The sequence below is a fragment of the Cyprinodon tularosa genome, unplaced genomic scaffold, assembly GCF_016077235.1.
Source record: "Cyprinodon tularosa strain WSP-4 unplaced genomic scaffold, ASM1607723v1 ctg411, whole genome shotgun sequence".
Lineage (NCBI taxonomy): Eukaryota > Metazoa > Chordata > Actinopteri > Cyprinodontiformes > Cyprinodontidae > Cyprinodon > Cyprinodon tularosa.
Genome location: NW_024039132.1, coordinates 105,342 through 131,880, shown reverse-complemented (window position 1 = coordinate 131,880; position 26,539 = coordinate 105,342). Strand labels below are relative to the sequence as shown.

General features: G+C 41.9%; 2 protein-coding genes across 2 annotated transcripts in view; both read left to right on the top strand.

The window, feature by feature from the left end:
• Positions 1-718: 718 nt before the first annotated feature.
• Positions 719-10,870, top strand: fbl (fibrillarin). The gene is made up of 9 exons (XM_038298662.1): positions 719-865; positions 2,874-2,969; positions 3,088-3,246; positions 4,664-4,758; positions 4,832-5,002; positions 7,822-7,954; positions 8,118-8,230; positions 10,153-10,298; positions 10,465-10,870. Exons 1-9 carry the CDS (start codon positions 856-858, stop codon positions 10,487-10,489), a joined length of 948 nt encoding a protein of 315 aa, XP_038154590.1. The 5' UTR covers positions 719-855; the 3' UTR covers positions 10,490-10,870.
• Positions 10,871-11,881: 1,011 nt separating this feature from the next.
• dyrk1b (dual-specificity tyrosine-(Y)-phosphorylation regulated kinase 1B) overlaps positions 11,882-26,539 on the top strand; it is a 49,700-nt gene continuing 35,042 nt past the window's right edge. The window contains exon 1 of the mRNA XM_038298661.1: positions 11,882-12,540. The gene's annotated coding sequence lies outside the window, so the exon portion shown is untranslated. The remainder of the gene's footprint in view (positions 12,541-26,539) is intronic.

Below are 26,539 nucleotides of genomic sequence, written 5' to 3'. Positions count from 1 at the left end.
TAAAGGGAAACAGAGGTGTGGAAGGTGTGCAGGAGAACATGAGTACGGAAAATGTGGAAAAGAAGCTAAAATAAAATGCTGTAATTGTGGTGGAGAACATACTGCTGCCTATCGCGGCTGTGAAGCAAGCAAAAGGTCTGAGGAAATTAAAAAAATGAAATTTGAGCTCGGAATAACCTACGCTGAAGCTGCAAAAAGGATCCCATCTCAGTCAGAAAAACCCAAACCTACAGTTCAACACACAGCAAATTCCAAACCTCTAGAGAAATCTCCAAAAATTAATGAAGACTCACTTATTGTTAAAAAGACAAATTTTGTTCTTTTCATGGTAGAAGTAATTAATTGTACTGCACAGACAACAAAAAAAACGGAAAAAATCAAAATAATAGTGAAGGCTGCAGAAAAATATCTGGACATTAAAGATTTGAACTGGGAGATGGTTGGAAGTATGATGGGAGGACCGATGGGACCATCAGAAACTGGCAGAGTTAAGATGACCTAGAGTAAATTAAAATTATATGGGCAAATGTGATTTAGTATTATGTTGGTTTAAGTTACACAGGTTTTTTTTTTTTTTTTTTTTTTTTTTTTTTTTTTTTTTTTTTTTTTTGGGGGGGGGGGGGGGGGTGAATCGTTTCCTGTTATCTTGCTTTACTCCATATCAGTTGGTGGCGGTAATGCACAATTCACAAGTCTGCCAACCGCCATAAAATCCCATAAGAAGAAGAAGAAGAAGAAGAAGAAGTCCTTCCTTTCAGGAGCTCCACACGTGTTTCTTTGAGTGTTGGAGGCAGAATTGAAGCGGCATCAGGAGAAGTTTCCAGTCCGTCGCTTGGTCGCTAATCTTCAGCTAACATGAAACCAGGTAAAGTAGCTGCGCGCGAGGCCGCTTTAGTCTCACGGTGTTCAGGCTGTTTGGCTGCAGACATGACGGCCTACCAGGCAGCCCCCCTAAACATGGTGAAAAGTGTTTAATGGTGAAAATAAGTCGCGGCATAGTGACCCTAGTCTCGTGCTGGGATTTGAATACTATTGAATAAGTTTTTTAATCGTTTTTATCCTGTTTATATCGGTAAAGTAAAGTCTAGGCTGGGGGCCAGGGGCCCCTCGTGTTGCTGAGCACGTGGGCAGCCTGTTAGGATTCCGGTGGAAATGTTTGGGGCCTCTGAGGGCCACAATGAAATTAAAACCTGTCCTTCTGTCTTCAAAGGGAGCCGATGTTTAGCTGTTTGAATGCCAGAACATAAATTAACTAATTTATTTAAATCTCCTTAGTTAATCTGTAATGATTAAATGAAACATACAGGGTCCAGATAGTGGACCAACTTTATGTAGGAAATCTATGATAAATGTAGACGGTGTAAAATGGCAAAAAGTTGAATAAAACCTGGTTTTCTTTTTTACATTTAATTTAATCTCCATCGGTTGATTTCTCCTAATCTAAACCAAACATCTGTGGTTGGATTAAAGCTAATCTAACTCTGGGCCTTTTACACGTGTACCTGTTTTTCTTACATTTTGTTCCCTCAAGTATCAAATCTGTCAACGTGTGAATATTTCTATTTAATTAAGGGTCTTTGCTCAGAGACCCAGAGTGGCAGTCTGTGGGAGTGGGGGATCAAACTCAGAACCTCAGGATTACAAACACTATGCCCTAACCACTGGGCTACTGTTCTGTCAGACCAGCATACCTATAATGAACACACAAGACCTCAGATTTGTTTATCCCTTTTAGTTTTGTACGAAAAATAGACTTTAAACTACCTCAATGGGCGTGTATCCCTTTAGTCATTTACATAATAAAACAGTTTAAGGCCAGATCGCCATATGCTTAAAAAACCCCACCAGAAACTAAGTGTAATTGAATAGTTTTTGTGTGTTTTTGCTTGACTAAAGTGATCTATGCTCACTGAGGTTCTTTAAAATCTATTTTCCATCCAAAACTAAAGGGATAAACGGGTATTGGCTATGGGTCTGCTGGTCTGACGGAAAGCCGCCACTCTTCCCATGTGGTGTCTGAACCTCTGTTCTGAATCCAGATGTTCAAACCCAGCAGTAAAAACTGTAACTTCCTGAAAAGCTAAAGCTAAAAACATGTGATGTCATTTTGCACATCTCTGGTGTTGCTTTTTTCTCATATCTACTACTGTAGAAATGTCTGCAGCTGTGTGTTGATTATTTATTATTCAGATGACTGCACAGTATTTATATTTGTAAAACGTTGTACAGTGTTTTATCTATTTTTATTTCTTTTTTTAATTGATTCTGTTATTTTTATACACTTTTAAAGGCCCGCGTTTGTGACCATGTTTGCTGCAATCAGTTGCTGCAGTAACACTACGATTTCTCCATTGTGGGACAATAAAGGGATTTTCTTTTTTCTAATGAACCACCATACAAACCAAAACATTTTTATTTCTGTTAAGTGGGCTGTGCCTGTACCTCATGCCATTCATTTAAAAAATACTTATGAATCCCAAAGAGAAATTAAACTAAATGTTAGTTGTTTTTTTTTTTAGCAGTTTTAGGTGTTCATAGCTGTAGGCAGGAAGGATCTTGTTCTTGTAAAGTACTTCTTTCCTCCAACGTTGGTCTTGTTGATCTACCGTCCTGCAGGGTTTAGATGCAGCCCTGCTCCGTCACAGCCAATTCAAATCAAACGGCATGCCATCAAGTTTAAATACATCCGGGTAACAAGGCTTTGATTTATTCAGCTGTGATGGATCTGCTTTTTTAATTTCGGTCCAATAATCAATAACTAGATGGCAGAAAATGACTTTAAAACATTTAGTTAAAAAAACTGAGACGATCTGATCTGATGCTTGGCTGCAGCTCATGTTCATCCAATTAAAACGTACACCTTTGTGTTTAAGGTTTCACTCCCCGTGGAGACAGAGGAGGACGAGGCGGGGGCCGCGGCGGCTTCAGAGGCGGGTTTGGAGACCGGGGTGGACGTGGAGGAGGAAGAGGTGAGTTGAAGGAAGTTTAGTCTGACAGACCTTTCTGGAAGCAGACTTGTTTGTATACATATCCTCCCTGAAATGATGCACAGTGGACATCAGACACTATGATGTGTTTTTATTTTAGGTGGTGGATTTAGGTCTCCAGACGGTGGAGGATTTCGTGGCCGTGGGGGTGGCAGAGGCACCCCAAGAGGAAGAGGAGGCAGAGGAGGAGGAAGGGGTGGTGGCAGAGGAGGCTTTGGAGGAGGGAAGAAGGTCCTGATTGAGCCTCACAGACATGAAGGTTTTTATCCAACATATTTCTATACCTGAGAAAGTGATTATGATCTCATATTTTTACATCCTGTCAAAATGTTTCAGTTAAATTCAGTTTATTTCTATAGCTCCAATTCACATCATGTCATCTCAAGACACTTTACAGTTCAACAAGATCATCCAGTCAGATTGATTCAAAATTTTCTATCCAAGGAAAACCGGTTGATTGCTGCATAGACTCATTGACTCAAATACAATCCCTCACACTAAGCATGCTTGTAGCGACAGTGGAGAGGAAAAACTCCCTCTTAACAGGAAGAAACTTCCAGCAGAACCAGGCTCAGTGTGAGCGGCCATCTGCTGAGGCCAACTGGGGTTCAAGGAGACAGAAGCAGAGATGGAAAATGAAGCCATCCCTCTTCTTCCCCTTATGTGAGGTCAGGTTGCGGGGGTAGCAGCTTCAGTAGGGAGGCCAAGACGTCCCTCTCCCCAGTCCAGCTCCTCCGGGGTAACCCCAAGGTGCTCCCAGGCCAGCAGAGAAACATAGTCCCTCCAGTGGGACGTGCCTGGAACACCTCACCAGGGAGACGTCCAGGAGGCATCCTAACCAGATGCCTGAGCCACCTCAACTGTCTCCTATCGATGTGGAGGAGCAGCGGCTCTACTCTGAGTCCTCCCCGGATGACTCAGCTCCTCACCCTATCTCTAAGGGAGAGCCCAGACACATTATGGAGAAAACTCACTTCAGCCGCTTGTATCAGGGATCTCATTCTTTCGGTCACAACCACAGATAAGGGTAGGATTGTAGATTAACCCGTAAATGTCGAGCTTTGCTTTTTGGCTCAGCTCTCTTCACAACAACAGACCGGTACGGCGCACGCTTCACTGTAGACGCCGCACCGTCCAGGAAACGCACAGCCAGGCAGACGAGCTCCGAGCCAGCTCCCATGTCAGAGGATGAAGAGAGCACATCCAGTTAGTCACAGTCAGAGAAACAGGACTACACTGGAAAACAGGCCGATCTCCAGCATCTATAAACAAAGATGTTGATGGAAGCAGCACAGCTGATATTTCTGTCCAGGATGGAGTCACAGCCAAACAGGAACAGACCAGATGAAGCTACTATGAGAAAAAGCAGAGAGAGCAGAATGTTAGAGATTGAACTAACAGATTCAGCAGAGTGGGAGACTAGAGATAGAATGATGAAACGGGGTCCCTATGTCCTCCAGCATTCTAAGCCTATAGCAGCATAATGTTTAAATCGATGTACCATGCCTAAAGTCACATATCGGTTTATGAACCTGCTTTTTCCAGTCTTCATCATTAACTCTGACTCTGGCGTAGAAACAAAATGTAGCTATGTTGTTTTATTTTGTGTTTGTTTGTGATGCTGTGAAAGTGCATAGGTTTGCATTAATAGGTGTGTGTGTGTGTGTGTGGGTCAGGGGTCTTTATCTGCAGGGGGAAGGAGGATGCCCTGGTAACCAAAAACATGGTGGTGGGGGAATCGGTGTATGGAGAAAAGAGGATGAGCGTCGAGGTAAAGTCTGACCTCCAGTAAAGAATGTTGGGATTTTTTGTTGCAGACCTTTGATTTGATGCCGTTTCTGCAGGAAGGAGAGACAAAAATCGAATACAGAGCCTGGAATCCTTTTCGTTCCAAGCTGGCGGCAGCCATCTTAGGAGGAATTGACCAGATCCACATCAAACCCGGAGCCAAGGTCATGTACCTGGGCGCTGCCTCGGGTACCACCGTGTCCCACGTGTCGGACATTGTTGGACCAGTGAGTATAAGAATAACGGCCCCGAAAATGACTTGGAGACGCTGCTGGGAGTTTAACCCAATTTTAAATCCAGGCTGTGAACCAGCTGGTCGGTCCTGTAGTTAAACAATGCTGCTGGTTTTACCCAGTAAGCCCGTTTAGAAAAGGACTGAATGGGTAAAGGAAGATAAATCTGATTTTTCAGAGTGTAATTTTCATAAATGCCAAATTTTAATAGTTGTAAATGAATTCATAATCCAGCCTTAAGTAACAGTAACACAGACGGTCTGAACCAAAGGTTGCAGAGCAAAGCACACAGTTAAGTACCCAGACTTGTTTTCCACACTCCCTCTCACTCATGCTACCTTCAGCCCGCACGCAGCAGAAGCAGCAAAAACTGGCGTGCCACTCATTTTTGATGCTTCTACAAGTTTAGTTCTGACGCGCGGCCGAAGCATCTTTGCTGCAGGGTGGAAGGTGGGTCTGATGCCCGTTGGGCGGAGCTATCCTTTCTTTGGCTGGAACAACAGCAGCTATATTTGCTGTGATCAATGGGTAAACAGTAGTCTGAGGATGTTTTCCATCTGTGCAGTCAGTTCATCCAGAGAACCATCCTGCCTTCAAATATTATTTCACCGTCGGAGCATCAGACCCCCGTACACCAGCGGTTCTCAGGGAATCCCGTTCAACAGTATCCTCCGCTCCGTTGCATATTTGCGGTTTTCCACTGCTGTTCACGGAAGGCGTTCTTAATGTGTGTAATCCAAGCTGCAGGCAGCAGGATAATAAAAGCAAACATGTTTTGCTGGCATTTTTCTACATTTTAAGTAAATATAGGTGTTAGAGTGATCATAGTGTTCTGCATCAGCAGTGCTGTGTCTGTCTCCCTGCCAGCTCCCAGATCAGCCTCTCTGATTGGTTGAAGTGGCACGTCCAGCAGCTAAAGTTCAATTTTTCCAACTCCAGCATCTGCTGCTTCTGAAGCAGGTCAGAAGCTCGTTACACGCTGCTCCTGCTGCTCTAAACCTGGACCTTTTGCTGCGCCTTGATGCGCCGCAACCAGTGACTTTGAATGTAAACTAGCTGCTTCTGCAGCGTGTGGTCTGGATGTAGGTTCCCATATGGTGGAAGCTGGAATGATGTCAGGACAGTTAAAGCACTGATGCTCTGCTGCAGGAAAGATGGCTCATAAAGGTTTTTTAATGTAAGAGTCCCAGGGTGTCTCTACCCGATCCGTCCCGGAAGCACGATCCGTTCTGCGCAAACAGATATACATCCGGGTGTCCATACGTAATATAATTATGGTACTACAACTACTAATTTCTATCCATAACTCGCTAAAGAATAGTAATACACATCTGTAAAATGTTGTATGACTTTTGCGAGACAATTTTTATGTTTTTTACATTTTCTTCGTTAAACTGCTTCTCTGATGTCATCATGGGACATGCTTAACATGATTTAATATGATTAAACCATGTTTATCTGCGTTTTAGTTGCTTCTTTGTTTAGATTACGCACTATATAGCATAAGGTTAAAACGAAAACACAAAACTCAAAAAGACTAGATTTATGTTTAAATCCAAAGCTGAAAAAGTTAGTGACAGGAAGTAGCGTAGGATCCCATTTCTGGTGCAGGTAGAAAAGAGACGAGTGATAAAACAAACGCTTTTAAAGCATTTTTTTTGTCAGGAATAACATGATTAATCATTAACACATTATGTTTTAGTATGTTTACAGTATTTCTGTGGAGAGAAAACGTCATTTAGGTATTTTTAACAAAATAAAATCGAGGATGACTCGGATGTATATCTGGATGTGAATGCGCTATGAGCTGATGGCGCAGAGGGGATAATGCTTCCGGGACGGATCGGGTAGTGACACAGGTTACCAGAACGCCTCCTCACCTTGCAGTTAGACTAGAAAGCAGAGCTGCAGTCATTATCTCAGAGCCTCGTGTCATCATACGCCTAAAACTGAACGTATAGATTTAAATCCAAAACATGAAGCAGTGGAACCCACCTCTCTGTCCCTTTTTGACTACATCTTCATGATTCCGTTGCAGCTGATTTGCTGCTAATCAAGTTTCCTTCTCCACTCGCCAAACCGTTAATGATGACCTTTCTGCCGCCTTACATTGTGCGATATTTTCAATCGTTGCACGCAGCTCCAGCTCACACAGTAAGACGAAACCCGACGCTCTGATGCGTTCCACCTGCTCACACTGCACATCCAAAACCCACGTTGGACTCGGCGCTGAGAGGTGGGCCTGGGTGGATTTGTTAATCTGGAATAAGAACTCCCGTTTGCATATGTTCAGTGTTTGAGGTTCTGCTAAATCGGCTTGTAGCTCTGCTTCCACAGCAGGATTTGTCCACGACCTCCTCACAACGTCCGCCTAAATTTTTCCCTTGACCTTACGATTCCTGATGGGGAGGTGGTTGTGACCTCGTTACCCCCTGTACGCTACACTACGCACCATCAGGTGTAAAGTCGGCCTGATCAAATAATTCTCACACGACTGGAGAATCGCCCCGAAATATGCAAAGACTGGTTCATTGTATTCTTGGATTTATTAAACCCTTCCTCTCTTCTGTTAATGTTAGCAGGACTTCCTGTGTTTGGATTTTAGTTTGGCAATGGAGCAAAATGTGTAGCTCCACTTAGAAATGTTTAACCATTATTTTACACTAAATCTTCTTGTTTTAACTAAAGAGAAGCTGTTGAATGTCTACTAACCATCATCAGTCTAACCTGCCTGCTGTTTGGGTACCAATGGCGCTCTGTGATTTAAATCTAAAAGGCTTTAGTTTAAAGGTCTGCTGCTTTGTGCGTCACAGGACGGGCTGGTCTATGCAGTGGAGTTCTCCCATCGATCCGGTCGAGATCTGCTGAATGTGGCAAAGAAACGCACCAACATCATTCCCATCATAGAAGACGCCAGGCATCCGCACAAATACCGGATGCTGGTCGGTACGTAGAAGCAACGTTCCTGCCTCTCATACATGGGTCCCCATTTAAAGGGACGTTTGGGATTTCACTCATTGAATGATTGCATCTGAAGATGATCACTGGTTGGATTTATTTTCTCTGGTACCAAATCATGTGCTATATTGAGTGAAACCTTTCTTTCCAGGCATGGTGGATGTGATTTTTGCTGACGTGGCGCAGCCTGACCAGACCAGGATTGTTGCTCTGAACGCTCACAACTTCCTGAAAAATGGAGGACACTTTGTCATCTCCATAAAGGTTTGTCTACAGCTCTGTGGAACGAAGATTAAACCTCCAGACGAATGTCTGGAGGTTGAGAATAAACTCTTATTTGGTTTCAAATGTCTTTAAAAACATTTGATTCAGATCCAGTAACTGATGTGCAGCAGAGGATGATTTGTGATTTTTGAGTTTGAAACATTTAATCAGATTAATCAATTATTGGAATAATTTAGTAATTGATTAACTGGGGATTAGAGACTGTGAAACAAGCCTTTAGATGACAGAGCGACCCACTTAGAGCAGGAATTATACTAAGATTGTAAAAATATATATACCTTTAACATAAAAGAAATCTTATTTCATTTGTCAATCTGCTCTATAAGGAACTAGATAATGTATTAGATTAGATACATTTTCTGTGAGTAATCATTACTCGATCTGCAATATAATGTACATTGTGAACACTGAATTTTTAAACCTGTGGTTTCGTTGTACAGTTTAAGCTGTAGCTGCTTGTAACAATAAAAAAACAAATAGTATATGCCCAGCTTTGCAGTCAGTAAAGATCGTTGCCTCATGCTCACAACCAGCACGATGCGCTCACTGATTCACAGATGGAAATTGACCGAAGTCGCTGCTTAAAAAATTATCTGGATATTCTTAGATAAGATCAACAATAAAGCAGTCGAAACAAGTTTCCTTCGCAGGGTGGGTGGGTGGGCGGGCGCACCCTATGAGATCAGGGTGAGGAGCTCAGTTAGGCTTGGAGTAGAGTCGTTGCTCCTCCGCGTCAAAACGAGCCAGCTAAGGTTGCATCTGTTCCGGATGCCTCCTGGTCGCCTCCCTCCAGGAATGTCCCATTGGAAGAGGCCTTGTGGAAGCCACAGGACACGATGAAGGGACTGTCTCTGAGCTGGGCTGGTGTCGCCTCCTGCTCCCCCAGAGCAGCTGGAGGAGGCGCCTGTGGATCTAACTGGGCATCTCTGCTTAGGCTGCTACCTCGGCAACCCGGTGTTCTGTCAGCTCGGCATACCGCGTCAGGCCGGCATACCCATAGTAATACCTATACATAAGACATGTCTGCTCTCCTTACAGACAATCATGCTGTTTTTGTTTTGTGCATTAAACAAGAAAAGGTGACCACACAGATTAGTTTACAAAAAAAACTTGCTACTGTGTTTGAACAGGATCTTATTAAAGAAGGATCTGCATTTTTTTCAGAGTTAAATGTTTATAGGGAGAAGATTCTAGTATAGTTAGTATTTTTAATATGAACGACATGCGGAACATTTTTATTTCTCCAGTACATGAAGAACCATCCATTTTCCGTCACGCTTCTCCCTGCTGGTGCCTATCTCCAGCTGTCTACGGGCGAGAGGCTGGGTCTACCCTGGACGGGTCGCCAGTCTATAGCCAGGCAACATGAAGAACTACTGAAATTATTTTCAGATTAAAAAACCCAACTGGAATTTGGAAAGGAATTACTTAAGAATTAGGATTCACTTGGTCATAACAACCTACTGAGCCTACTGGCACAATCTATGGGACTGATAGACGCTAACATGCACGCATGCTTATTGCTAAGGGTATGCTGGCCTGACGCAGTATGCTTCTTGAATCAATAAATTTTTTTAGATGTAGAGTTGGTAAATAAGAAAATATAGAAAGTGTTTGATCATGCTCTAACTCCCTATGATAACTGCACGCATTTATCAATTTATACCTGTACTCGCACCTATGAAATATCAGGATTTTTTTTTTTCTACCAGTAGATGTAATACGCTGCAGGACTCTGTTTTTAGCAGTTAGCTTGTCTAATGAAAAATGAAACCTTGAGAAAGCCGATCTACAAGCGATGAACTCTGCTTATAAGGTGCTACTTCAGGGCCCTGGCTTCACTGGATGTTTTTTTATTTTAGAATTGTGAACAGTTTTAAAGGTTTTTATTTTACTTTTAGGCTAATTGCATCGACTCGACAGCAGCACCAGAAGCAGTTTTTGCTTCTGAGGTGAAGAAAATGAGCGCTGAGAACATGAAACCTCAAGAACAGCTGACTCTGGAGCCCTATGAGAGGGACCATGCTGTGGTGGTGGGCATCTACAGGTAAAGCCACGTCCCTGGAGGTTGATATGGGGATTTAAACTTCACTAAAAACTTTAATTTTCAGAATGGTTCACAATGCATTGCTGCTATAGAGCCGCCTACTGTGTTCTTCATCAGGCTGCAGTAGGTGAACCCTATAATGATACTTTTGTTGTTTTGTTTTTAGACCTCCACCTAAACAGAAGAAATGAGTGGAAAATGGACAGAAGGTGACTCCACCATCACTGTCCACTCCAAAGAAATCCCCTTCAAGTCACCCCGTCTACCTGAAATACGCTTCCAACTCTTGATTCCATCGCAGGAATACCTTCATGTTCTTTAATAGGCTGCTTTAGTTTGTCATTTTTAACATGTTGATGTAAAATAACGTTCGACCCATCTGCTTTTTATGCCTTAAAAAAAAGATGACATAACTTTGAGGGTTAGATTGTGTTTAATACATGGTAATTAAGATATATCTTAAACCTTAACATACAATAGATTTGGATCTTAAATGAATAAATCTGTATTCTCTCCAAAGTCTAAGTACAGCACTGTAGAAACCGATAACTGTGAGAACTTTGCTTTAGAAACGTCGGGAAAAGTCATTTCTGGCACTTTTCTCCTACAGTTGCTGGCCTGGATTTCTCAAAGATTAGAAGGAGGCAGATCTACAGTCCTGCCCCAGTCCTTTAGTTCTCATCATTTCTGATGAAAGACGGATTAGATTTACTGACTGGTTAATTCAAGGAACTGTTTCAGGGTCGGTCTCTACTGCAGTCAGTGTTCATTTGCATAGAAATATCAAATTATATTTTATTTAGTGTCAGATTACATTTAAATGCTTTGAGAGGAAGTGGAATAGAACGATGTCAGTTGGGTTAAATTTAACGATGTGCGTTTATAACTTTCACTGGGAGGCCGACCTTTGGAAATGTGTTTGGTTTAACAAACATTTCTGTTTCAAAACTATACTGGCTTCTGTTAAAATTGCTCAATATTGTGAGGCTAGAAACTTTTTTTTTTCCCCCCATTTAATTTCATGGAAGAATTTAAATAATTACAGGTTTCAGCATTTCTGTGTTTATTGCAGAAGTCTCTACATTGCTTTCGTGTGAAAACAGGACATTTATTTTATGGGTGAAATGTGTATAAAGAACTCTGACTTTCTGTTCATTCTAAAATGTCCTGATTGATATGGTGAAGAATTTGTATTTTATTTTTCTGTTTGAAAGGCAAATGTTTGAATAAATGTTTGTGCTTTTTTTTAAACATTTCTGAATGTTATTTCTTCAGCACTAATTGACGCTCATTAATTTACTGTTTTTTTTGGGGGGGGGGGGTTGGGCGGAACGCTGCTGAATCCATCAGATGAACAAACCTTTAATTTCAGCTTCGTTTTATATTTTTAGTGAATTTTTTTTTTGACTTGATAAATCCGTATTTCTGACCGCAGTGCGCGCCTTCATCCAGAGAGAACCTCTCTAACTTTCCCATCTGCTACCTTTGCTAACGGCTGGGAAACGTTGGCGTCAGGTTTGTTTTGGCGGCCATTTTGTGGGAAATGTCTGAGGCGCGCGCCGGAGCGGGAGCGCGCGCTCAATGCAGCCCCTCTCCTTTGACCGATATTTCCATCAGAGGGGCTGGGCAGACCGGGGCTAGCCGTAGCTCTGCCCGCTAAACTACAAAGTGCTATTTCATTGCGATTACAGGGCCGCTCCACCGGTTGAGTCTGGCTGTCAAGCATCTTAGCGCGCGCGGACTGTCTTCAAATTCCGATGGCAGTGTTTTATTAAATTGCTAACATGCTAGCTACTAGTTAGCTAGCTAATGTTAGCTTTTTTACCTTTTAAAGCTATAAGAAGGCGGACGGGGTCATTAACCAAGACCTATCTCGCTGTTCTTAATATGTGGTTTATTTTTTAGAGGTTAGACTTGTTGAGCTGAATGAAGTCCGTAGAATAAAGGAGCTGTCGGTGGCAGAGCGGTGGGCAGCCCACCTCTGGGCTCTACTAGCTGTGCGGCACCGGCAATAAGTCCATGTCGAGGGACATCCTGAGCTCCAGAGAAAATATACCATACTTGGGTTGGAGACTACCATAGCCAGGATCACGGCAAAAACCACAGCTTTATTCGGTTTGGATTTCTACTGGTAAAAACGAACGCCTGACCCGGAGGAGGGGGCTCGGTTCGTGTGGACGAAGGGAGAGAGGGGTTCCGAAGATGGCTGCTCCACGGAACATGGTTCGACACACCGCCTGAGGTAAGAATCTGGGGGTCATTCCGGGGTTTTTGCTCTGCAGAGCAGGGCTGACCTGCAGGCTTATGTCAGGGGTAGAGCGGTCGCTCAGAGTAGCCGGGAGGTAGGCAGGGAAACGGCCGACCGGCCGCCGTCAGATGAACGGTCCGAACAGGCGTGTTCGGCTTCATCACTGCTTATGGAAATAAGGATGACCGAGCTGTTTGAAATCAACGGTTTCATCTGATGCCGTTTGCATCGCGGAGCTTTGCAGCAATACCCGCATCCCTGCGTCCTGTTTGCGGGGTTAGTGCGGGTTTGATGGACGCTGTGGTCTGATCAGGAAAAAGGTTGATCGGTTTGTGCGATAGGAGCGGCATTCAGCCGCCAGCTGAAGTCCTGTCAGACTGAGACAGATGCCGGCGGAGGAAAAGGGAGGGAGGCGGATGGATGGATGGATGGATAGATGAATGTGGGGCTGTAATTCAGGGGGACAGCGATCGGCTGGGAATTGCTTTATGATTCCTGTTTAGCGTTAAAACTGCCGTCAAACACACTCCAGCATCCTGGTTCTTCTTTGTGGATGGTGGACATCCATCATTTTATCCTCTATGGCAGCTAGCGTTAGCCGTTAGCTTAGCTACCGCATCAGCCCAGCCCCTCTCCAGGCTGGGAGGACTGGGAACTAGGACTGTTGCCTAGAGATGGTTCCTCCCATCACACAGAGATGCTGATGTAGGTTTGGATCAATCAGGGCTCCTCATCTTTACTCATTTGGCTCCTTTACAATTTATTTTCTTTGTGTGTTTTTTTCCCCATCATAGGTCGCTTCTATGCACTTCAAAGTTTAGGTTAAGATTTTGAGTTTTAAAATGGGCCACATCTGCAGCGTTTATATTAGTGTAGCTATTAAGGTATATTTGGATCACTAGGATGTGCTGGTTGGTTAAGTATTACTAACTAATAGTTGTGTTTTATTGCCTTAAACGCCTCAGGGAAGACTTCTCATTGCTCCTAGTGTTGTCAGAGGAAGGAGGATTTACCATTAGGCAATACAACTTCCTGGGGGCCCCATAAAACTCTGTTTACATGTATGGTTAATATAACTATTCCTTATTTCTGCACATTAATTATGTTTTTGATAAAAATCCTTTCACTAAAATGCCATCAGAACGCTTAGAATATTCATTGTCCACCATATTGGATCAGTCCATTTGCTGCACATGTTCAGAAAGGTCCAAACAGACAGCAGCAAACCATTTGAAAACAAACCATGCAAAGAGCAGTGTTGCCAACTTAGCGCTTTAGTCGCTATATTTAGCCACTTTTCAGACCCCTCTAGAACTTTGATTAAAAAAAAAAAAAGCACCTAGTGCCATATCTAGCAACTTTTTTCTACTACTGGAGACTTTGGAGACAACATCTAAAAGCAGCGAACTCTGCTCTCCAGAGCAAGTAGATTGGTAACCCCGCCTCCTGCTCTCCTCTATCTTGTCTGCTGTCATGATTCATGCAGCTATTATTTCATCCAAATGAAAAATGGAAAACAGAGAAGCAGATCATGGCTTGTCTACAGTGAAAAGAAGGACTGGGTTATTTACTTTGGCCTTTTTGGAAACACAGGAAGGAGCAATCAGCTAAGTGAGCTTAGTGCTTGGAAAAAATCTTTCATTCCTTTAGAGACAGCATGAAAAGTCAGCTGAGTACAAAACATAGAGAGGAAAACAAGAAGAAAAGGGACAAGAAGAGAGGGACAAAACCTAGAACAGATAATGGATGTCTATTCTATTAACATTTCTCTATCTGTAGAATGGGTCTGTTTTATGTGTTGTCTTCTTAGTTCAGAGGGCCCCCTGCCTGTCTTTGCATAGAGACCCACATTTCCTAAATTTGGCCCTGGTCAGAGGATAGAAAGTGGTTTGGCCCTTTTGTTTTATATGAAACTTTCTGCTGTTTTGGCCCTGATCTTTAAAATGAGGACCAGCTTTTGTCTGTTGGTAAATCAGACAGAGTCAGTGGAAGCGTTCAGTTCTGCAGAGTTTTTATACTGAAAGAATACCAGCTGGTTGCAGTCATGGCCAAAGCAATCCACTAGAAACAACACAAAATCAGTGATTAAGTTAATATGCTTATCATTAGTTTTCTGCTATTTCCTGTTAAAAACCATCAACATAAATACAGAAGGTTCTTTGGAAGAGGGGCGAAAAAAGCAGAAAAGATCAAATGTTTCACAGGTTGGATCAGGATCACTGGGAGGACTTTTAAATAGGGGGTGCTGTGAAAATTTTTGTATTTTTTATTTTTTTTTTTTGTGGAAAAAAAGACCCATGAGCCTATAGGCCTATTACATCATCATGTAGCACCCCTCGGTGCGAGGGGTGCTGGTGCCTATCTCCAGCTGTGTACGGGCGAGAGGCGGGGTACACCCTGGACACGTTGCCAGTCTATCTCAGAGCAACAGAGAGACAAACAACCATTCATGCACACACCTAAGGAGAATTTAGAGAAGCCAGTTAACCTAACAGTCATGTTTTTGGACTGTGGGAGGAAGCCAGAGTACCCGGAGAGAACCCACGCATGCTCAGGGAGAACATGCAAACTCCATGCAGAAAGACCCCGGGCCGGGAATCTGACCACTGAGCAGCCATATTTAAAATACAATAAAAATAAATAAGTAAATGGATTGAGAGGGTCTGTAACACACAGACATCATCATTTCTCAGGTGAATATATGCGCTACTAGTTATATTTCACAATAACACTATAACAGCGTCAATTTTGTCAGCTGGCAGGAAACTGAGTGTTTATGTCAAATGTGACTCTATTTGCTCCACAATCCTTTTACGCAAACCACAAGGAAATGATTATATTATTATACTATTGAAACATTATTGAACGGTTCTCTTCATCCGTTACACAAAGAACACAAGATCAAAATAAAACTTAAAATACTATGTTAAACTGCATGAATAGATATTAAAGTGCATGGCAGCTCCATGCTCTTACTTCTACCTACAGGCAGGGTGCCCTGCCTGGTTACAGGTGTCCAAATGTCCAGGTGCGCTCTGAGGTCGTAGAGATAGTCTCTCAAAAACGGACGAATGTGAAATGCGTTTCTGTGCCATATTTCCTCCTCGTTTCAGTCATTAGACGATGTAAATTTACTAGTCTGCGAGGGGGAACCACGCTCTAGCTTGCTTGACGTTGCCCAACGACAGCTGATTAGGCCTCAAAATAATGAAATTAAAATCCAAATACACATAAAGGTAAAATTAAAAAGTCAAAATGATTTTCCAAAATATTCATAATTAATAATTCATCTCCCTCTCAACAACTCCGCGGCCATGGGTTAGATTGAACATATTGTAGCTCCTTTAAATTTTTCTCTTTGTTTTGCTTATTTCCAACAAATCTGAAAGATATCAGAAAACATTTAAAGAATTCAAATCAATCCTAGTCTATGGCCCTAACATCCTCCGACTGATTTTATATCACTGATCATGAGTTTTTTAGCCTTATGATTTTATGCTAGCAACTCTTTGAAATATCCATAGTTTGTACTAAATGTATCTAAATGTTATGTACTATGCAGCCTTATTCAGGAATAAAGGGATTTTTTACTGGAAATGTGCCAGTAGTCCATAAATGTTCCTCTGAATCTAAGGCCCCGTCCACACGAAGTCAAAACGAACACGAAACACTAATATTTTCCAGAACGTTTGTCGTAAAGACGGAGACGTAAAATAAATGTGATCGTCCACACGAATGCATGAAAACGCTGCAAAATGTATGCCAGGCCTGTAAGTGGCGCTGTGGTGCCAAAGCAAAAACGGGTGACGAAATGTTGGGCATGCGCACTAATATTTATACATGGTTGCCCTGCGGGTCCATTTTCGTGGTTCAGTCAAATTCAGGTGCTGAACTATGTGGTCGATATTGCTCTGTTCTTCCTGGAGATATTCCAGAAGAAGAAGATTCTGTTGTAAGCCCGACAGCAGGGTGAGTAGCATGAGCAGCAACCATTCAACACAGTACGGCGCCATTGTTGTTGTGATACTGTGTCGCGCATGCGTGTTTAGAGGCGACGCTATGACGCATGTGTGTAAGAAAAAAAATGCGGTTAGAGCTTAAAGATGGAAACGCGAAAACAGCGTTTCAAAATCTTCCCACTCTGAAGGCTTAATAAAAAAAAGATCGTTTACAGACCCCCGAAACGCCGGCTTCGTATGGATGAGAGGCTGGTTTGGTGAAAAATTTGTGCGTTTAGGCCAGGGTTTGGCTTCGTGTGGACGGGGCCTTAGTTTTCTCAGTTCACCTTCTAAAGACGTGTTGATGTGCAGTCTGGTTATCTTTATTTTCTCGTTTGTTACAATTAGCCTTTTTTATTCACATATCTGAATTTTCAGTGCAGTTATTTTGATTCATCTGAGCTGATAACATTTTTAGGAATCTATCTACATGTCAGTCTTGTGTGGTAGAAAAGTTAAGTAAACCTCATTGTGGGGACAAATAAGTCGCATCAGAACTCGCCCATTTCGCTGGGCGATAAATTGTTCCAAAAGAAGTCCTGCGAAAAACGTTGGATTTATTAGGTTTAAATCCAGATTGCCCACACTGCAGCTGGCAGGTTAGGCTTTGAAAACATTCCCATATCTTTTTTTTTTTTTTTTTTAACTCTCATCCAGCGTTTCTGTCTTGCTGATCCTCAGTCATGAGGCTGTTGTGCTATAACTGCTACGCTAAGAAAACTATGGGGAAGGGGTTGAGTGGAGACCGAAGCTCTAGAGGAGATGTTTTGTCACCAGTTTTGTCCTCACATATTCAGAATTCAAACTTCTGAAAGTACTTTAGATATGTAATTATTCCATACTGTAATAATTAATATAACTATGTTTGTTATCTACTTCCAAACTCAGCATTTCTTCATCCTTTCCTGCAATAAAAAGTTTGCTTTGACTGGATTTGATAAAACTTTAAACCTCTCAGTATAAATTAAATTTTTTGATAAGAGATGAAAATCGGCCTCCTGGTATGTTGAAGTATAAATAGTTTAAATATAATTAAATTAAACAACCTTAGTTTTTGGGAATATATAAGAATTATGCCCTAATTTGTAGTTACTGGACTGTCGTTACTATATTTTAGTTTGACAAACCGGATCTTCTCAACGTTGTTTTTCCTGTTTAGTGCGATTGCAATTACGATTGCGATTGAGTGGAGCATAATGTAGCTCGGCTCCATATTTTGACGGTGACGGACGGAGAAGACGTACGTGGATGGTGACGTGTGGAGGAGTAGTGGTGGATGTAGAACAGTTCTCATTGATTAACATGACAGACAAGAACCCCACATGATGTATGTGAGCGGGGCGGAGCTCGGGTTGATAGACCGCCATCAGTGGACTGATGACAGGCGTGGCTTTGATAGGTTTCTCGTATTTGGTTCCAAACCAAGAAAAGCATTATGTGCTTCTGCTCAGAGGAGAATACATTTTTTTTTTTTTAAGTCAATATCCTAAAACTTTGGTTTAAATAAACAAGGATTAGTAAATGGAAAACCCCAAACTTTATAGTGTTAGATAGCCTAACTTTTCCTGATCTGTTTGTTGCCCTTTTTCTCATATCTATTTTAACATCTGTAAACGTTGATTTCCTCTGTCACTAATTTAATTCACAGGCATGTCTGTTATAGCATTTTACAAAATCGGACAGTCGGATGTTGTTCTTTGTGGGAATGGAAGTAATGCCATCCTTTTTGTGTTGTTCATTGGAGAAACGGTGGAAATGTAATTCTTAGGCATCTCTTAGGAACCCCAGCCTGTGCTCTCAGTAGGTAAAGGAGAACTTGAATTAAAAATCGCTTCTAGTATTTAGCAGATTCACTCCCTCTGCTGTTTAATATAACAATGGAGGAGATGGTGGCTCTGGAAGAAGGCCTTTGAATATTAGCTGGCCGACGTGCCATCCTATCTTTAATTCAGACTCAGGTTTTTTCATGTCTACGGACATTTTTCTTCTTTCTGTTGGGTCAAAAGTCTTTGTTTTTTTTGTATTATCCACAATCGGAGTAATCCAAAGTTATAAAGATAATTTATTAGCCTAATTTTAATTATTTCAACTCTTAATATTCACACTATTTCTAAGCAAAAGTTTTCAGATGAATTATGTTTGAAATAATTTGTCCTGATGTAGACATTGGGAAGTAGTTCAGTGATTCCCAACTTGTTGTGCTGTTATAAACCTTTTCTGGCTCAACTGGGTGCATCAGTGAGAAGCACTATAAGGAAAGTAGACGATTCTTCTGGTCTGAAGATGAGTTTTAATCAGTTACCTGGACTGGCAGACCAGGGTTCCCTTTCCAAGAAGGGGGGCCGGAGGGTGTGTTCCACCTTCAGAGGGTCCCACCTCTCAGCCTCGCTCTGCAGGTCTATAGCAGGGTTAGGAATGCTGGACAGGAGAGTGGAACCTGGGCTTCAGGAGAAGCACAGTTGTTTTAGCCCCAGGGTTCTGTCAGACCAGCATACCCATTTTTTAAGCTTATAGTGATCTTACCTTTAAATAATTTTTTTTGTACAAAACTAAAGGGATTAATGCAAATCTGAGTCCATGGGTGTTTTGTGGACCTGGAGAAGGCAATCCACTGTGTTTCAATGGACGCCCAGAAGTGCTCCAGAAGTACGGGGTTGGGGGCCGTTTACCAGGGGCAGCATAAAGTGGAACCTGGTCCCGGTGCTTCTTGGATCCTTGGTCATCGCTCCTGTTCAAAAGTTCCATGGACCACATTTCTAGGAGCAGCCAAGGACCAGATGGGGGCTAAATTGGGGACCGATAGAAGTTTTGCCAAGAGATGCAGCACTGGGGCAGGATGATGAACCACTCCTCCAAATCTGAGGCCATGGTTCTTGACCAGGAGAAGATGGCAGTGCTCCTCAGATTGGAGGAGAGTTTTTGCCTGAAGTATGAGGAGTTCAAGCATCTTGGGGTCCTGCCCATGGATCAGTGAAGCTGCTGCTATGTTGCAGACAGTCTGTTTAGTAAAGAGAGGGCCGAGCCAAAAGGCAAAGATCTCCATTTATCGGTTGCTCTATGTTCTTACTCTCACCTTAGGCCATGAAATCTGGATCATGACCAAAAAGAACAAGATCCTGGATACAAGTGGCTAAAAAGACTGTCTTGACTGTCCCTTAAAGATGGGGCGAGGAGTAGAGCTGCTTCTCTTCCATATTGAGAGGAGTTGAATGAAGTGGCAGGTCAGACCTCTTTTGCACATGTTCCCTGGCAGGAGTTCCAGAACCATCCCACCAGGAGGATGCTGGTGGAGGACCATGTCTCATGGCTGGAACTGGATCACCTCAGGCTGGGAGAGGAAAGTGTGGGAGTCTCTGCTGAGATGGTAACCCGCTGTAGGTACCAGATCTGCTTGGGTCCTGCTTCATGTCAGTGACGTTAAACCTCATGATTGGCTGAACTTTGTTACACGATGTAAAACATTGTGGTTGCCCAGACAACGATAATAGCATCATGCAGCATCCTTGTGCCTAGTTGGGAGCATCTGTAGCGTTAGTGTGTCTAATGACAGATGAAGTTCTACCTGATTAATAAAGAAACTGAAATAAATGTGTTTCTGGTGTACAAAGTAACTTAGACCCTGATATAAAGGGGGAGAGCTTGGTAGCGCTGTGTCTAGCTGTGCTCAGTAGCTAACAGGTTAGCCTCTTTTAGCTCAGTCAGTTAGCCATATAAAGCTATACTAGTTTTAACTTTGTGTCAACAACAACCGTTTGTTTTCTACAAGTAGAATAACTGTTTTATTTGTCTAAAATCTCTAGAAAAGTCATTTTTCAAGATATTCCATTTGTCCTTCCTGCCCTCAGATCGTAATAAAACAAATATAAATAGGCAGAGACTTTTTTTTTTGTCACCTTGTTAAGTAGCAGAGCTCAGTCTTAGAAGGCAGGACTTTCCTGCAAGACTGACAATGATTGTTTTCTACTTTCGGCTACTTTAGATCGCCAATGAAATGTAAAATAACAGCAAATACGGGTAATAATATGTTGAGACTCCAGAAGAGATTCGATCCTTAAGAAACAGGTGCAATAGAGTTTGTCCGAGTGAAGTTGCCATATGATGACGTCATAAGAAGGGGCAGGGCCCCGAGCTGATCTGGTGCCTACGCCGGCTTCCACTAAATCAAGGAGTCCAGTAAAGAAACCGACATAAAAGAAGGTCAATGTGGCTGAAGAATCTGTGGATGAAGCAATCAATTATTGAGCATCTTTAACCAAAACAAACATCTGTCTGTGTGATTTTTCCATCCAGAAGGACCGTTTGCGCTACAGTCACTTTGGCTGCTATCACATGTTACATTTTAACCTGAAATATTTCAGCCTTCTAGCTGGAGCCTTCCTGCTCGGTGAAAGTAACCCCACAGTTTTCTTCTGACGGATTCTCCTTATTTTCTACCTGTTTTTAGTCTGAGCCAAACGTGATGTTGGGAAGAATGCATACATGTTTAATCCTATCATTATGAGGTTGCTTGTTTTTCTGAAAAAAGAATATCAACAGGTGTCATGAAGTTTTTTTTAGTCAATCTATTTTCTTCAATATGAAAAGAATCCATTTTTCAGCAGCTTTGGCAGTTTGTTGCCTCTGAGGTCCACAGAGAACACATATTAGCTCATCAGCATGTAGTGGTGTACTTTTTATGAAGTAAAATCTTTCTAAGTAGAGATGGATTGATAGTTCGGCCGGTCGATTTATTTGGCCATTATGAGTGTCTGTGTTTTTTCCCTTCTTATATTGGTATCAGCCGATATGCTGATTCATGGGTGCGCTAAGAAGCCATGCTTTGAGATGACGTGATGCTCCCTCTGTTTGCCTTACATTCTTAATGTTTTGTTTGATTAGTTAGCAGTGGTTTCTTCTTATTGAAATGTAGACGTATATAACATTTGTTATCACTGTGCAAGTTTTATCTTGCAAATGGGGGAAGAAAAAGCAACATTGACTTCAAGAAAATTGCCCAATTATCTGCAGCACATATCAGAATGGGTTAGACTCTAATCTGTGTTGGCATTGGTCATTAGGAAAAAAACTCACTTCTAATGCTACGTTCAGACTGAACGCAGCAGAAGCAGCGGAAACACCCATGTTGCTTCATTTTTGATGCTTGTTCCAGTTTAGTTCTGACGCGCGGCCGAAGCATCTTTGCTGCTCTGGCTGAGCGTTCGAAATGTAGGTCTGATGCACGTTGGATGGAGCTAAACTATCCTTTCTTTGCCTCTACCAATGGCGGCTATATTTGCCCCTAAATGGGACCAGAAGTAGTAGTTTTTTTTTTTGTTAGCCTGCAATACCTGATACTGGTCTATGGCTCTGGAAGGGGGGTGCATTCTAAGCCAAAACTAGTTTTGGGCTACTATATAAAGCTTCAAACTCCGACGCTAATTCTGACTTTTTGAAGTGAAAAGGCTTCCAGGATGGGAAGCGAAATGTCTTCAAACTTGGAAACAAATCTTTTGAACTTTTTTGGTCTGAGTACAACCTGAAAAAATAAACAAACACAATAACTACGCTTTCCATAACACTGTTATCAAAGTTTTGTTTTTTCCCATCAAGTCAGTTTTTCAGTTGTTTGTAGAAATTTACATTTTCACCTTAAAAATGTAATTTAAATGATGTAATCTTGACCCACTTTGCCAGAAGTTATTCAAATTCATTTATATTCCCATTTATCTATATTGATGTTTTGGTAAGAAATAAAAATAATATAATAATAAAGAATAATATAAACTTTTTAAAATGAATCCACTGCAGCTCCCAGAGGAGGTGTTGTGCGGGCAGCAGGTCGGATGACCCGTTCATGGAGGATTGGTTCTGGAAGTAGCCTTCGGGTTCAGTTCCAGACTCTCCGACTGTTGCTGCCTGCCTGCTATGTGACTGTTTAAAAAGGCTGCTTGTGACACAACATCTTAAAAAGGGAGGAAGAGAAGCTTCGCTGTCAGAAACTGGTCGACAGAAAAGGGAATTCTCTCACTAATGTTTTCTGAGTTTTAACAAAATGAGGTGAAACTAATTATTTTAGGAGGATGTCCTGTTTTCTTTAATTCAAAATTGAAATATTTGTTTAATCTTTTTTTATCACCCAGGTTGCCAAGTTCACTTTTGTTCCTAGGGAGATTCAAAAATCAGCAATGTGTGAACTCCCCCCTTTGAATGCACTTTTTTTTTTTTTTTTTTAACACACATACACCATATATAATGTGTGTGTGCATTAGTAAAAATGTTTCCTTTAAATTGTGAAGGTAACTTTCTGCTGGCAGCACAACTGTCACCATCAATTGCCCAGTCTTGTTTTAATTCCATTTGCCTGTGTCATTCTTTGCTCTTGCTTTCGGCTCTGTGGCTCCACCAAGTGCTGAGAAGGAGAAGGTTATCTCCGCGTGTAAAGTGTTCCTCCACTTCTTGCTGAAAGCACCCTGCAGTAGTTGCATGGTAATTCTGCTCTATCTTTCCTCTGCATCATGTTTACCTAGCAACAAGCATCACCCGCGGCTGGCCATTCTATTGGTCATTTGAAAACGCACGGGGGACCAATGGCAGGGCTGTTGCCATGGTACAGTGTGTAGTTGCCGGGTGGAATTTTGCTGCAAGGCACGTGAGTCTCAGAGTCTGCTTGCCTCCTCCAACTAGCGTTGTAATCTCCACTGTCTGGCCATTAGTACAGTTGAATGTGATTTAATAGAAGCCAATCAGTAAATCCGTGAAGGGAAATACTAAACTTTATTCAGTAATTGAAGAACAGCATTTTATGGAAGCATTCCCCCAAAAAGGCAGAAGCTATTGAATTTTTATTTACATATTTTTTTTTTTTTTTTTACTTTTCATAAAAGGAAACCAAAATAAGTAACAAACATGAAATTAGATATTTTACAGATTAAATAATTTTTTTTTTCACTGCTAAAGCAGAAACCTTTTGAGGATAAATAGAGCAAACTATGGATGATTTATGCTGCAGGTTTACATGGAGGAAGCCTGACGTTTGGAGGTGCCTCTGTGTTTCCATGCATCGCTCATGACAGCCTGTATGAGGGAATGTTTAACTATGCAAAACCTTTAAATCTAAGCTGGCATTTTTCTTGATCAATCCTTTGCTGTCTTTGTTTATTTGTCATTCCAGTCCTGTGGTTTCTTTGAAAGCAGTTTCTGAATCAGAGACTGAAGTTACCTTTCGGGGGGGAAACCCTCTGTAGTTTCCTGTGAATACCCTCTCATCAGTAACATACACACAAACAGAACAAATTAGAAAGTACTCAGAGAGCGCAGATACCCACCAAGCAGCTAGTTTTTATTATCTGACAATAGTAAACCCCTGTGGTAAACATTTCAGAGAAACCTTTCATGACTATTTTTGTAATCTTGCTATTCTACAAATCAAACAATCAGCTTACCTCCTTGGTAGAGGTAAGACAATAATGCTACGTTCAGACCGCACGCAGCAGAAGCAGCAAAAAGGTGTGTGCTGCTTCATTTTTGATGTTTGTACAAGTTTAGTTCTGACGCGCGGCTGAACTAGCTACATGGTCAAAAAGTGGTTCTGATGCGCGTTGGGCAGAGCTACCCTTTCCTTCCACCACTTCCTGCATACATCCTCTAAATAAACACATTTATTGAGCAGCAGTAGATCGACAGTGTTATGTTTACCATCATAGAAGCCTGGCTAAGTTACCAGAGAGCCAGAATTCCTCGTTAATCCTCCTCCAGTCAGGGTCCTTCCTGCTCCTGTCTCTATACTGATAACAGAAATAACCCAAAGAGAGCAAACAGCGATGATCAATCTCTCTTCTATTGTTGAAGAATTCCCGGGTTTTCTCGGTCTTTCCCTCCCGTCTGAAAAAACAGCAACGTAGTGAGGCGGAGCTTCTCTCTGATTGGTTGATGTGGCGTATCGAGCAGAAAAACCTAAATTTTTCCAACTCCAGCAGCTGATGCTTTGCAGTGCATTGCGTGTCAGATGCTCAGAAGCTCGTAAGGTGCTGCTTCGGCTGCTCAAACCGCTCTGCAAGACCTTTTGATGCGTCTTGAGCCGCGGCAACCATAGACTTTGCATGTAAGCTAGCTGCTTCTGCAGCGTGCGGTCTGAACGTAGCATTTGGTTTATGTAGTGGGGAGTTGGATTATTCAAATGCCTCTTCTCATTCAAACAAGTTGACTAGGAGTGGAGCTGACCCCTATTTTCATTAACCAGCTAGTGTCCTGAAGAATGTCATTCTAATGGACAAAAGAAGTTTAATAATATACTTTAAAAAGAAAAAAAGAAATTTCTTATGAAGTCTAAACCACATCCGTCCTCTTAAATTATTCACTTAAACGTCTCTGATATACCCCCCCATAAAAATAGACTTTCTAAAAACTATCAGTTGCTTGCAGTGAATTAGTCTTAGTTTAAGAACTACTTTTTATTGGTTGTGAAAAATAAAATTATTCAAAAAAGTTTTCTATCTTTACAGATTTTATTCCCAGGGATGCTTGTATCTGGTTTTAATTGTATTTACTGATAAACCACAGATCTCTTAACCTTTTAATTTTTTTGTTCTTGTTCTTTGAACACCAGACTTTCCATTGTATAGTTTAATGATGTATAGTAACATACTTCTCCTTTATGTTTAACTTAATGTAAAAAAAAAAATAAACATGTGGCATTTCTATACCCCAGCTAAAACATTTACATTAATCTTTAACAGTTAAAATAAACACTTATTAGGTGGATCTTTACAGCCAGCTCTTTAATGGCTCAGCAGTTATACGCAGTATTTTCAGTAAAGTTCCATAAACTGGCTTATTATTACAGTAAGTAATATATTACTGTGAAAAAATATAAATGTGGCATTAAACTAAATATTTCTATGCCACAGCTAAAAAAATTACAATCCTTTTTAACAGTTAAACCCCTATTAGCAGGATGTAAACAGCCTGCTCTTTATTGGCTCAGCAGTCATATGCAGTATTTTCAGTAAAGTTCCATAAATTGACTTTCCTTATTATTCCATGAACATAAATAGCCTGGATATTAGGTGGCAGGTGTTTGTTGGCGGGTGCAGGCTGAGCTGCAGTCCAGGGTGAGTTTAGCTCTAGGCGGCTGTCAGCTGGTTGATGACACCGCTGAGCTGTTCCCAGGCAGCATTGGGCCTGATTTAGATGGAGAGCTCGGATAGCAACAGTAACATCTAGCTTTGGCTGGTTGGTGAGGAGAAGTCAAACATCTGAGCTGTAGAGTCACTAAAGAGGAGCCCCCCCTCCGTCTCCATTTCTACCTGATATCTTCAAACTATTTCCGCGTCGCTCCTGACTCGCGCCGTTAAAGCAGACATGGGGGAAACTGAGCTGAGAGCTCCGCCCACAGACCTGGTCATCACCCAATCACAGTGAGGGACGGGACTTTCCGCAGCCAATAGGGTGGGAGTTGCCTTGGCGCCGGGTAGCAACAGGGCCGAGGGAGGATGCGTGGTGATTGAAGGTAGAGGCTGTATCTAACCGAGTACAGGGAAGTTCAATGTCCTCTGAACAAAGTGAAACATTGTCACATGCGCGCTTTCTTTTGTTGTCCGTTTTGTCTCACATTGTTCCTTTTGAATTGGAAAAACATTTAAAAAACTGTCTCAGGTGTCTGACTTATGGGGGGAGTTTTACACAGCAGAGACCACAACAAACCTTTCATCCAAAACTTTAAAATATATTTTCTCTCTTTTCCCAGAGATTGCAGGAAAAGTCTAAATTCAGACCTAATCAGCCTAACGTCTAACTGTCCTCTTCCCAGATTGCTGGTTGTTGAGCGTGAGGAGGACAGAGCTCCTACATGCTTGTATATAAAGTTCCAGTATATTTATCCCGCTGTTACTATAAATGGAGAGAACGGGAGAGGTTTGCTTGGAGCGGACTACCGCAGCCAGAGGGGCCCATACCTCCCGTTAGCTGCGCTCATGATGCCGCTTTATTTCTCCGCGGTTACATTTTACTTGTTTTTA